The sequence below is a fragment of the Cnephaeus nilssonii genome, assembly GCF_951640355.1.
Source record: "Cnephaeus nilssonii genome assembly, chromosome: 7".
NCBI lineage: Eukaryota > Metazoa > Chordata > Mammalia > Chiroptera > Vespertilionidae > Cnephaeus > Cnephaeus nilssonii.
In genome coordinates, this window is record NC_137078.1 from 62,922,323 (window position 1) to 62,936,328 (window position 14,006).

Genomic DNA, 14,006 nt, shown 5'->3' on the forward strand with positions numbered 1-14,006 from the left:
CACACACACCTCCTTTCAATCACAGAGAGGTGGCACAGGTGGACCTGCCGTGGAAATGAATGCAGCCATGTGACTCCAGCCACGTCACTCATCTCCCTCAACCTCCGTTTCCTCATCTTATTACCTGGAAGCCGAATGCTGCCTTACCTATCTCACATACAGCAATATTCATAAAACACTGAGCTTGGTTACTGGCACATTATAAGGACCCAGTAAATGAGGAGGGAAGATATTCAGAAGGGTTAAGGTAGCAGGTGAAAGATAAACTTGAAATCAAGTCTAGCTCCAAAGCCCCGTACCTTTCTCCATTCTTCATGCTATTCTCATGTTAGAATGATACCTTTTGCTATTTGGCTGTGTAGGGCCTCCCACGAGAGTGGGCAAATATAGTTCCCTGCCCAGTGATATTGGGTTTGGCCATTTCCACCCAAAGGAGTGTGGGTGGAAATGCAACACGGAAGTTCTGGGCTAGGACCTCAGGAGGCGTCATCTGTTTCATCATGTTCCTGTCTGCTCACTTGCTCATTTCCCATGAGAAAAGCAACCAGAGGCTACTTTTCAGCCTGGCCCCCACCATGAGGCATAAGGAACAGACACAAACCTGACCCAAAGCTGCAGCCTGAACCTGAGCCCCACAGCCAACCCTCCAACTCATGAATGAGAAAAACAAATGCTGGCAGTGGTAAGCAACCGAGTATGGGCGGTTTGTGATGCAGCATTAGTGTGGCAATATCTGACTAACACACCTCCACCAAGGAGGGCAGCCACGCCAGCCCAGCTCTGCCAGTGTTTCTTGAGTACCTACTATGTGTGATGGAAGGTAAAGAGGAATTTAAAATCATCTCTGCATTCAAAGACAGTTCCATCGCTCCTTCTATCCCTCCTTGGCCAAGCAGTCATGACACAGAAATCACAAATCCTTCTTTTATAACAAATAAATGCATGTGTTTCTATCGTTGAAGAGAAAAGCAGAGCTCTCTGTGAAATGATACCTAGCAATATTGACGCACATCTTTTCCTGGAACTCAGCAGTGGATAGTAGCCTTTCTAGGGCAGGTGAGACTCGGGGAGTTCTTAGCCCACTGTACGCCATAAGTGTCTATAGACGCAAGCAGTGGACCTTCCCCACTGCCAAGCGAGTCTATAAAAAAAAAAAAAATGTTTTCCCTAAGTGGCAGCCCTGACCAACTTTAAAATCATTTTTCGTGAGAATTTTCAGCTGGAAATATTTATGAACACCTGAATTGTGTGTAATATATTTATTTTTATAATATTTATTGCAAATTGATTTTTTAAATTAAATTCAAAATATCGTGGCGTGTGGGGATGGTTTCCATTTTGGACGCGTGGCAGTTAACTGGTTAAGGGATGGGGAGCATCTAAAGATGCTGGACACCGTCCTTCAGCCGAATCACCGAGCTTTAATGTCCAGGTTACTCTGATGGGGTCAGAGAGGAATCAGAGAGATCTGGGTTCAGCCCTCTGGCTGCTGCTTTCTAGATGTTTGACCTTGGACAAGTCGCATGTCTCTGACCTTCAGATGAGTTCCCCCAGCTCCCTTCCCTCTGCCTTTGTCTGCCTCTGGGGACCCTTCCTGACCCCCTCTCCTCTGAGAACTAAAACCTCCTTTCCTTTGGTCCCAGCTACACTCACCTGAAGTGACCTTGGCCTTAGGAAACTCCAGGGTCCTTAGTTGTGCGTGTGTCTTTTTCTTATGGGGGACACTGAGCCCCCAGGACAGGGCAGGTCCTCTGCACCCCTGGGTCCCCAGCGCCTAGCCCAGAAACAGGCTGTCAGGAAATTGCCCTACACTAAGCGAAATTGCCCCAGAGATCATCCAAGGATAAATTATATTAAAGAAGAGTTTCTACATTGTTTTTGTAAAAGGGTCTCAGGACTAAATACATCAAGAGAAAAGAGACGCATGCTTTGAAAAACACATCCACATAAACACACATGTATGCAAACAAACACAGGCCAAAAACAACCCTGGGAGGATTCTGCAGACGTGTCTCCCATGTAAGGCCTGTAATTTCCCTCTTGGCCGACACTGGCTTTGGCCTGGACCACGTTTCTCAGACTCCTGGCAGGCAGCCGGCTGGGTCTGGGTTCAGCTTTTTATCCTTTTCTTTTTCCATCAGACCTGAAACTGAAGGCGCAGACCTTTCTCAAACCTTCTCTCAGCTGTAGCTGCCATGCTCTATCACCGCTTCACTCCCTAGGCCATGCGCACCCATAATGTGTCCAGGTCCCGTACAAGCTGGCAAGTAGCGATTCCTTCTATAAGGAAACAAGGACTCTCAGACCAACCGGCCTGGGGCCTGCCTGTGACCCAGACCAGGCCTCCACGCCCCCAGAGCCGACTTGGTCTGAGGGCCTGGACAGCCGGCCAACTTTCAGCATCACAGATGTAGGACACTGGGGGAAACTGAGGCACGTGAAAACAAAACAGAATGAACAGAGTTGTGCTGGTGGCATGGGTGAAGCTTGTATAAACCTAAATCCTGGCTGGCTTCTTAGGATTTGAACAGCTCTGACAGTTTCTTCTGGGCAAGTTACCTGGGTTCTCTGAACCCCGTTTCCCCATCCAGGGGCCGCAGCACACCTGCCTTGCAAGGCTAATGTCAAGATGAAGTGAGCTCATGAACGCAATGGGCCTGCAATCTCAGAAAGAGCCTGTCAGGCTGCACGCAGTCCTGCCCCTCCCCCGCCCTCTAAAGTGCAGCCCCTCCTGGGCCAGCCCATGCTTTAAGGTTCTCAGGGCGGCCTGCTGCAGCCTGGAGAAATCTCCTGACTAGACAGTTCTGTCTTAGGCCTCACTCAAAAGGGGTCTCTCTAGAGCTCTCACCCACTGGCCCTTCCCACTCGAGACCATATAAACAAGCTTGTCCTCTCATGGCAACTACAACCTTCTCCATAGCAGACACAGTGTCTAGGCTCTCCTGGCGGTGCCTCCAACATTCTCCAGGCTACATATACATACGTGTACATGTGTGTATATATGTGTGAGTGGGGGAGCAATTACAAGGGACTATGTAGGAACATATGAGAGGCGCCTACCCAAGACTTGGGAGGACCATGAGGGCTTCCTGGAGGAAGGGTCTTGGAACTGAGCAGGATCTACAAAGTGGTTGTGTGAAACCCTGCAGCTAACAGTGAGGGACCTGAGGACCAAGAGCATGCCTTCTCGCTGGGGCAGCGGGCAGTAATTGATGCCCACAGAGTGTAAAGCTAAATGTCATCATTGCTTTGTTACTATTAAAATGCACCATTCTCGGCCCAGATTCCACAGCAGGTGGGGCCCGGCTCTTCCGACAGCATGTTCCTCCATTCGCCTTTTCAGTGGACAGAGACCTGGGTTGGCGTCCAGGTTCTGTCACTCGTAGCTGGGTGACCTGATCTGAGTGAGGCCACTTTTCTGAGCCGCAGTTTCCACGTTATAAAATGGGACAGCGCTACCTACTCCCTGGCTGCTGTGTGGGCGGGACGAGGCGTGGTGTGGAAAGTCGCCCAGCCCAGAGCAGATGTTTGACGAATGTTTACTTTCTTTCCTCGCTGGCCAAGACGGTGCAGGCTGGTCCGATATTAGACCTCCACTAATGTTATTAGGCTCTACCTAAAGTTGATAATGTTACTAGACCTTCAAAGGCACTTGCATTTGAACCAGAGGGTACCAACCAGCTCAGGGATATGCCAGGACCTGTGCCAGGCTCAGGACCTCAGGAATAAGTGGGCACTGAGGCCAAGGAACCCACTGGAGAGGAGAATGTCAGAGCGGCCCACCGGGATAGCTGCTGCAATGGAGCTGTGTGCACGCAACAGGAAGAGGCTTTAACTCATCGCCGGGTGATCAGCTGTCTTCATGGTGGAGGAGACAGAGGACTCTGATGGTGGCCGTGCCATAATGTCACATGGGAACTGCTGCACCAGCCCAAACATCTTCCCCGGGCCTGTACTCAATCCCCTAGAACCGCTCAGGAGGTTAAAGGAGCTTTCTGCAATTACAGGCCAGATTATGGCATGCCCCCACCCCCAAATGCACCATGACTTCTCATTGTGCAATACCCCCAGTCCCTCCTCTGCAGCCCCACAGGCAGCCAGGCTGGGCTTCTGGAAGCCGGCAGCTCCGATCCCTCCAGGACAGGTGCCCATGTGGAAGATCCCAAGGGCATGAGAGGGCAAGGAGAGGCGCGAGCAGGATTATGCCTGCTCCTGGCCAGGACAGGGTCTGTTTGGGGGACTCTGGAGAGCCTCCATGGGAGTGTCGATTCAAATCGTGGCAGGAAAGAAACAGCAAGCACAGGGCAAAGCTGCAAATAGCTGAGTGGCAGGATTCTGCTTAGAGGCGAGAGCAGGGTTAAGGAAACCAGTGAGAGGTCGAGGCAGTCCTGGGCCAGGACAGCCGGGAGTGCATACCCCTCTGGAGGCCTGAGAGCGGGATCCAAGGAGGAGCAGCCACCGCAGGGAGGGTAGCCCTGTGGCCGTCCTGGTAAAGCCAATGCCAGAAGTGGAAGAAAGGAAGGAGCAGAGAGAAAGATGGGTGCCTGACTTCTCTCTCCTCCGCCCTCCTCTCTCCTGCCACAGCTTCCCTCGGCCCATCCAGCCTAGTTTAAAGCTAGGGGAGCCGAAACCGGTTTGGCTCAGTGGATAGAGCGTTGGCCTGCGGACTCAAGGGTCCCAGGTTCGATTCCGGTCAGGGGCATGTACCTTGGTTGCGGGCGCATCCCCAGTAGGGGGTGTGCAAGAGGCAGCTGATCGATGTTTCTCTCTCATCGATGTTTCTAACTCTCTGTCCCTCTCTCTTCCTCTCTGTAAAAAATCAATAAAATATATTAAAAAAATAATAAAATAAAGCTAGGGGAGTGTGCATGGCATCGTTCTTAGGGGTAGTCCTCTGGGGCTCTGAGCAGGTGGGAGGGCAGAAAACTGATTGAATGGGAAAGACCACAAAACAGGATTACCAACACAGTAGGCGTCCTGGCACCCCACAGGGAGAACTGGACAAGCAGCCCTGAGAGGGCCAACTCTTCCCACGAAAGGGAATGCCATTGAGGAAGGGGGCCTGGCTGGCAGGCAGTTTGCCCAGCCAGGCCGCAGTGGTCACATGGCATCCAGGTCTGCGCATGGCATCCAGGTCTGCGCCCGCGCATCTGCTAGAATAGGCCACACGGCCACAGGTGTCTCATAACGTGGCCCAGGCCCAGCTGTGGAGGGCAGAGGGCTTGTTCAGTGATCCCGGCCCATCTCCTTGCTCCTTCCCCAGGTCCAAGACCTGGGCAGGTAACAGGAGCCTCCGTGCCACCCAGGAGAGAGGCAGAGATGACTCAGATCCAATGACAGAGAGAATGATAAGAATAGTGAGATAACAACGTGTTATATAATATGTCATAACATGCTACCATTTTCACTATCATATCTGTGCAGTTGAGTTCTTCCTAGGTGCTGGAGACTGTGCTCATTTTATTCATCCTTTCCCCACCCCAAGGTGGTGGTAGCTAGTATTATTCCCATTTCAGAGATGAGGATAAGGTCCAGATCAGGTAAGCAGCTTGCTGAGATCACTCAAGTCAAGCCCTGACTGTCCTCAAAGCCACCTGGAGCCCACAGACTAATGGGAGAGAGAGGCAGGATTCATTCAGCCCTTCAGGTTAAAGGGTCAAAGTCTGCTTTTCCAGAGTGGTCTTGCGACACTGCCCGGCACACTCTTTTTCCAGCCATGCCGATCTCCGCGGCAGCCGGCACAGCCAGCTCTCAGCCCTTTGCTCAGGCTGTTCCCTTTGCCGGGACATTGCCTTCCCTCTTAATCCCCTCGTGGTTTAACTAAATCCACTTTGGTTTACTATTTCTTGCTCCACAAAGCCCTGTTGCATGTCCCAAGTCCTGGGTAGGTGCACTCACAGATCCTTGCCATGCCCACCACAGGCCTCAGCCCTCCACCTGGTCCTGTGGCTGCAAGCCCTGCGAAGGCTGAGGCACACCTGTCTGGCCTACCCCCGTGTCCCTAGAGCCCAGCCCAGTGCCTGGCACGTAACGAGTGCCCGGTAAATGTGTGGCAAAGGCAGCTGGATGCTGGCACAGGCTCGGCCACCCAGAACCTGGAGCACGCTGCGGCCCACACAAGGAGAACCACACCCAGTGCCGCAGGAGCAAGGCGGTGTGTGTGTGTGGGGGGGGTGTTTCTCCAATGATCTGAGGCAAGAGCAGCCAGAGCTTTGAGGAGGGGCTCTCAGGCAAGGGCAGCGGAGCTGAGGTCCATGCGGGGCAGGCGTTTGATGGCACAAAAGAAAGGGAGTGAGTTCCAGGCAGAAGAAATGGCATGTGCAAAGGCTCAGGGAAATAAAGTGCCTGGTGAATCCCTTGGCATGAATGACAGGAGACCTCGAAGGGAGACAGCGCCATCCTGGGGAGGGCCACGTGGGCTGAGAGCAGGAGGCTCACTTCAGGCTCAGAAAGACGTGAGTTTGGTTCCATATTTGGCCATTTTCTGGCTCTGTGACTTTGGGTGATTACCTAACCTTTCTAAGCCTCAGTTTCCTCATCTGTGCAATGGGACAATAATAGTAGCTGCCCCCTGAGAGAATCAAGTGAAGTAATACACATAAAATGCTTTGCACAGTAAACAGCATGTGGCAAACGTCAGCCTAATAGCTGTGCCTTGCTGGCAATAGGGGCTGGGAGGCTGTTAAAGGTTTTGGCAAGGAGGGAGGCAGAAGTCGCTCAGCGGGTGTTTGTGGAAGAGAGGAAAGGGAGGGGGCGGTTTTGAAGAGGACCTTACAGAAAGGGCACGGAGAGGTGAGACAGGAGTGAGAGACCCCTCTGCCACATGGGTCCAAGGTTCCTGGCGCGCCTGTGCTGAGTTTTATGGGAATAAAGGCGAGCCCCGTGTGCTGTGATGCCAGAGTGCTTTTCCTTTCTGAGCTCCAACTGCCATCAGCTCCATGAGACAGAACGGAACCAATGACACAATGCATGCACAGTGCTGGCCACGGATATAATAATGCTCTGAAATGTTCTTATATTTACGTACAGATGAGAACACAGGCTACAGAATGTTCCGAATTTCCCCTTAGGTCTCATACTCTTGTGTGGTGAAGATCAAATCCAAACCCAGGGTCTCACTCCAGTCTACCTTACTCCCCACCCCACCCCCAATACTTAGATCCATGGGACCCCAGATGATTCACTGAGGCCAGAGACCACCCCTTTTTTGCTCTTACAACACTAGTTTCCCCAATACCTGGCACACAGTAGCACAGGTCCAATATCTCTCGAGTTTGGTTGAAACAAACTGGTTCCAGTCCCATTTCAGGCTATAGCTTTCCGTCAGCCTTGGTTTACTAGTATACTTTCCTTGGGGAATGCAAAGTGCAAGCTACTGCTCCAAAAGACAGGTGTTCATTCACATGTGTTGAAGGAATGAATGAATGAATGAACAATGAACAAAGACAGTTTCTGTTTTGGGGTCAAGTGCTCAGGAAAGGTGCTCTCATAGCGCCCTAGCCTGTTCCTCCAAAGCCCGTATCAGGATTGACAGCTGTATGACCGTCAGCTTCTCCCCCTGCTCCCACCCTCCACTTCGATGCCACAGAGTCAGGATGTGTCCCTGTGCCTGTTGTCACGTCCCTAGTGCCCTGTGTTTGTCTGACACACAGCTGCATTCAGCACATGTGCTGACAGAACAAGCCCACAGAGTAAGACCTCATCCTGGCCTCTCCTCCCTTTGACAGCTGAGGCCCAGAGCACGTAGGTGACTTGGCCACGGTCTCTCAGCCAGCTGGCAACACAGCCAGGTCTACTGCCCCCTCAGTTTCTTTCTTCTTTCCCAGAGCATTGGAAGGCTGAGGACTGGGGCCCTCTGGGTGCTCATAATCTCATGGGTGTCTATAGAGAAAGGAGAGGGAACGTCCTGATAATTTCCTGGCGGAGCTATGTGGCATTGGGGAGGAATCTATCCTTCAATGCCACGCTGGGAACTGGAACCGGCCCCACCCTCTGCCCCCCTTGGCTCCTGACTCAGGAAGTAATGACTGAAAAGTGCTTTGCAAATGGACAGGTGTCTCCGAAGGAGAAGCCAATTAGGACACACCAGCTCTGGGCTCATCAAAACGCTGCAGCCTCTCTTCCACCACCCCCGCCCCCCCCCCCGGCCCCACGCATCTGCCACCCTCCATTCATCCTGAGATGCAAAGAGCCGCCGTTGCCCAGTTCTGCTCTTGCTCCTTGTGTGACGTTAGGCAAAATGCTTCATGTCGTTCTGCCTCAGTACTCTTCATGTAAAATGGGCACCATGACAGTATTTCTCTCATAGGCTGTTCTGAGAATTGAAGTTAATATATGTAAATGGTCAGGCAGTGCCTGGCACCAGTACATGCTATGAGAGTAGGGGTTTCTATTACTCTCTTGACACTAAGACTGCACCCCCCTGCTCTTTGTCCCTTTGCCGTGACCTCTCTTTTGTTATTGTGGATGCACGTCTGTGTTCCCAGCAAACATCCATTCCTCCACTGGTCACCGGAGCCCACCCTACTCAAGGCATTGTCTCCAGCAATTCTTGATTTCAGGGAGGAAGGGAGAAGGAGAGAGAGATAGAAACATCAATGATGAGGGAGAATCATTGATCAGTTGCCTCATGCATGCCCCCTACTGGGGATCGAGCCTGCAACCCAGGCATGTGCCCTGACCAGGAATTGAACCATGACCCTTCTGGTTCATAGGTCGACACTCAACACTGAGCCACACCAGTCGGGGCCAAACACTTTATACTGGGGCCCCGAGCCCAGTCTTTGGTCCTCCTCTCCTCAGTGACTGCCCTCTCTCCTCGGTGAGCCCCTGTGGCCTCCTGGCTGCAAATACCACCTGTACTTCGTTGGCTCCCAAATGCCTCTCCAGCCCTGCCTTTCCCCCACCTCCACCCCCAACGGCTCAGCACCTCCACATGGATGACTTTAGGTGTCTCACACTGAACATGTTTACAAAGACCGATTTCCTGACTCCTTACCTCACCCAGCACCGCAAACTGCTTCTCCTACTGTCTTTCCCATCTCAGTAGACAACAGCTCCACCCTTCCATTTGCCCAGGTCCCAAACCCTTGGAGTCATTCTTAACTCCTCTCTCTTTATCGCACTCCTTTCCAATCTGTCAGCAAATATGGTTGCTTCTTCTCGAAAAAGACGTTTTGAGTCTAACCACATCTCACCACCTGCAGCGCCCAAGTCTGAGCAAGATGGCCTCTCACCTGGATTGACACCCAGTCTTCATCAGGGGCTCCCTGCTTCCTCCCTCGTCCCCCTTTTCGGTTTTCACCACAGTCCCCGGAGACATCCTGTTAAAACAGGAGGCAGATCCTGTAATTTCTCTGCTCAAAACCCTCCTAAGGCTCCCATCACAATCAGAATAAAGCCACCATCACCTGCAGGGCCTCTCCCCTTCCCGGCACCCTGCAGCCTTCTGTGTTCCTACTGCCCACCCCCCCGCCCTTTGGCGCCCCCACACTGCTCCTTGCAGCCTGAGACTCCCATGGGCCTGGCGAGCACCCCCAGTGGAGGCTGCAAAGGGGCTCACAGTCTCCTCCTTCACATCTTGCTCCAGGCCACCTTCCCGACCACCTGAGGCCTGACCTGCCCACCCACTTCATTTATATACCTTCCCCCACAGCCCTCTCTCCCTTGCTCTGCTCTGGGTTTCTCTCTAGCTCGAACCCCATCCTGATGCCCCTGGAGCGTGTTCCTCGTTTGCCTCCCTCAGCCCTCCCTGGAACGTGACCTCCCGCCAGCAGGGCTCGGACACTTCTGCTTACTGTCAGCCAAGGTCTGGTGCAGTCAGCACTGAAGCAGTGACTGGGTCTCCCATTGGCTCCGCCCCCTCCATGCCTTGCGGGGAGGAGCCTCCTCTTCTCCACTTGGGCCTCCTCCATGCCCAGCAGAGAGCCTTGCTGCCGCCTCTCTGAGCACCTGTGGGAGGAACGAGGGAAAATGGAGCAAGTGGAGGCGTGAAGAGCTCGGTCCTGGGCGGGGGCTGGCTGGGCTGCATGACCGTGTCCTTCCTGGAACCATCGGCAATGCATTTCTCAGGGACTGCCCTCTGTCAGCTCACGGATGTGGCTCCGGCTTTGGAAGAGATGGCCTCTACTCTTCCCCGCCATGGGGACGGCCTGCCCACACTCCCAGGCCCTGATGACTTCCAATGTCCATCAGATGCCTTCCGCTTCTCCATGACCCCCTTCCACCCGCTACACACACTCCTCACAGGCTCGGATCTCAGCAACCTTCCCACCCCCAGGCTCAGATCTCAGCAACATCCCCACCCCCAGGCTCACCCAAACAGCTGCCCAGTCTCTGGCTGCGGGCCTGAGAACATCTCCCAGAGTCTCCCCTCAGCTCCTTCCTGGGGCAGAGCGAGGCCCACCCTCCCCAGGGCCCAGCAAGGTGGGCGGCAGTGAGAGCGCAGAACTTTCCGGATGGCTTCCCCTTCCTCAGTGAGGCGGGAAGCCAGGTCTCCAGCTGAACTCAATCGTGTGGGGAAGGAGGTGCTGGAGTTCGGAGGCGAGAGGAGAACGTTTGAAATGGCTGAGAGTGGAAGCGGGACGGGAAGAAAGCACGGAGCGTGTCTGGCTGAACTGCGCAGGGCGGCGGGGGACGTTGCAGAGTCACCTTGAACCAGGGTTGGGGTTTTGCCCAGCAGTGTAATGAGTCAAGTGGGGAAAAGAGAAATTGTATGTCAGCGAGTGACTATAATGAACATGACGATGTGAAAGTTAATGAGAGTGTAATGAAGAAGCCCAGTGGCCCAAAGGCCTAGGTTTGGTAGGAAAAGTCCAATAAGAGATTTGAAACTGGGGCTAACCCAGGACACCTTTTCTAGAAAGTTCTCTGACCCTCCCTTTTCCAGGGTCATCCTTCCGCTGCCTGCTCCCACAGCACCTTCTGCTCACCTCTACTACCCTGCAGTGCTTGGTTTGCCTGTACAGGGTGGGACAAAAGTAGGCTTACAGTTGTGAGTATACGAAACAGAGTTTATTCTTGTACTATTGCTTATTAATGATTGCGTTATTTTCCATACAAATGACTGTGAGCACTTGGAGGAAGGAACCAGATGTCATATGTCTTGGTATCCCAATGCCAGACCCAAGAGAAAGCTCACTAAGCCATCTCTGTAAACCTCATAAATGTCTGATAGAACCCAGACATGTTCTGTATAATAATAAATCCTCATGTTTGTCTAACAATCTGCAGTTTGTAAAGCAATTTCACATCCACAATCTTATTTCAATCTTACAAAAAAAACCTACAAGATAGCAGAACTCATTCATTCACTCACTCACTCACGCTCATTCACTTAAGAGCCTTCATCTGTGCCAGGCACTGTGTGAGGCACCAGAACGCAGGAACAAACAGGACAAAGGTCCCTGCGTCCTTGGAGCTTTTATTCCTGCAGAAAGTATCACCTATCTTACAGGAGGGCCGACTGAGGTTAGCTCAGGGAGACAAGGCAACCTGGCCAAGGTCACAGGGCTGCAGGGGAAAGAACCCAGAAGGGGATGTAGGACTGTCTGACTCCAAGTACAGGGAATGCACTTTCCACCACACCCCAGTTACCTCAGGGGATCAGGGGCTCCTCCATGAGGTGTCCTTTCTTCCTAAGTTAACAACAAATAAAAGAAAGCTTGGCAGAAAGGCACACCCCAGGAGTACCTTGGAACTCCTTCTCTTGTCTGGTGTGTGTGTCTAGCAAAGATGTGAGAAATACCTGCCAGGTCTCCTCTTGCCAGAGCCAACGACAGAAGCCACGCAGCACTGTGAGACGGCGTCTGCTTGTGTGCAAACCCGCAGGCATTTTTAGCAACTTTGGGGAACATAAAGAAAGCTGTTGGTTTTGTTTGCACATATTTTTCGCCTCTGCAGAAGGCTTCTCACCAAGCGGCAGCCTCAGAGTTGCCTTTTATTTGATCTTCAGACACCCAATGTCTTTACAGCTCACTGAGCTTACATTCAATGTAAACATTTCGCAAATTACTTTCACCTGCTCCTGGTTCCCTCCCTTGGAAAATGGGCCTGATCAGAATGGTTCTCCATCCTTGCTGGGGCTGGCTGTGCAGAGTAAATGAGGTCTATGGCAGTGCCCTGGAGGGGGACTGTGGGTAAGCCCAGTGGAGGCAGCCAGGGAAGGAGGGGGCTCCATTAGAGTCTGGACCTGGGCTGGAATCTCAGCTCCACTACCCAGGGCTGCACGACTACTGACAGGTGATTCAGTCACCCTCACTCCCCAGCCTCAGTCTCCCTCGTCAATGAGAAGAGTGATGCGTATCCCAAAGGATTGCTTATGAACGTTAGAAATAATGTATACAGAGCGTCGGCACTGGGCCTGCATATAATAGTTGTTTGATAAGTGGCACACAGGGTTCATTATTATCGTTACCATTATTGTGATGAGTATATGAGTGTGCAGTCCATGAAGATTTATGAATTTCAGACTGTGAGTTCCTTGAGGCCAGCAGCATGTCTCCTACATCTCCGTATACCCGGCAGCTGGCAGCTGCTAGGAGAGGTTGAGAACTGGATGAGATGAAGGAAGAAGAGACCGAACCCTCAGAGGGGTTCGCTCAGGCTTGAATGAGAACACGTGCTCACTGCGCATTTACCTGGGACAGAGCTTTGTCTTCACAGGTGTTTACACCTCGTACAGACTTATGAGGCAGGTAGTATTATTATTACCCAGATTTTTAAAATCAGGAAACTGGCGCTCATTAGTCAAAGGACTTGTCCAAGTTCACACAGCTAGTGGGCAACAGAGGACCGGAACCCAAGAGCGTGTGACTCTGCGCTCCCCCTCTTAACCTCTACCTGCCCGGCCAGGAAGGGCTCTGGTTTGAGGCTTCCCTTCTGACCTCGTTGCATTCCTGGTCCTCTGGTTGCTTCTGCTGTTCCCGGCAGGAAGAGCAAATCTCTCCACAGAGACCCGAGTAACAGATCTGCACGGCCCCTGTGTCATTGCTTTGCAGTGTTGGTTGGGTCCTGCGGTTCCCCCCATGAGAGCAGGCAGTGGGGGTGAAAAGGGAGGCGGACATCCCCCATTTGTGGTCATCTCATCCCACCCAGCATGTTGCCCCAGGGGCACTCATGCCCATCTCCAAGAAGGGTGTGCTGGCACCCAGAGCCGCAGGGGAGGACGTGGGGTGAACCTGCCAGGAACCCCTGCCGTTGGGGCCAGAGTCCAACAGCTGGGAATGAGGAGACACCACATTCCTCCCAACTCATCCCTGCTTCTGCTGGGACCTCACAGTGGGTGTCCCATCAGCTGCTGCACAGTCCTCACAGGACATGGAATCAGGGCGCCTCAGTCCAGAGCCAGAAGGCTTGCCCAGGTCACAGCCATCAGCAGCAGAGCCAGGGCGGCACATTCCTCATTTCCAGGCCCGTGGCTACAGTGTGATGTCAGGGGACGGGGATCAAATCCCAAAGGGTTTTTTAAAGAACTGTAGCAGTTAGGTTTGCGAATGGCCCAATAACATAACAGGTAAGAGCTTCATTTCTAAAGTGGGAGCTACCTGAGTCTGGATTCTAGACCTGCCACGAGTCAGTGACCTTGGACAGGTCCTGTGACCTCTGTGAACCTCAAGGGGAGGAACTGGTTCCAGCCTGGCAGGTTGTCGTGAGCATTCGATGATCTAAGGCACATAAAGCCTCAGCCCGCTCTTGGCAAGCAGTGAGAGCTCAGAGCTTACTAGCTTTACTTCTTCCTTCTTCTCCAGACATTGCTTGGACATGAAAATGGCTACCTTATGTCCAGTATTTCACTCAATACTGACAACAGCGCTCTCTGGAAGGAATGAAGATCCCCAGTGCGCAGATCAGTGAACACGGTGTCAGAAAGGTTAGCTGATTTGTCCACGGCCCCTTTGCTGGTAAACGAGCCTGTTTCTCTGACTCCCAGAGCCCTTGTTTCCTATACTGGTTCACAGATGCATTTTGCTTTATTTTGTTTCTGTTTTAACCCAAGGGTGGTATCG

The 14,006-nt window shown here is 52.5% G+C and overlaps 1 protein-coding gene across 1 annotated transcript in view; it reads right to left on the minus strand.

Moving 5' to 3' along the window:
• LOC307103485 (uncharacterized protein) overlaps positions 1-14,006 on the minus strand; it is a gene marked incomplete at its 3' end in the record, with an annotated part of 334,890 nt that overhangs the window by 187,836 nt on the left and 133,048 nt on the right. Inside the window, exons 6-7 of the mRNA XM_079777833.1 lie at positions 9,798-9,951; positions 9,237-9,323 (exon numbers count right to left, since the gene is read on the minus strand). Coding sequence (XP_079633959.1) covers positions 9,237-9,323; positions 9,798-9,951 — 241 coding nt within the window. The remainder of the gene's footprint in view (positions 1-9,236; positions 9,324-9,797; positions 9,952-14,006) is intronic.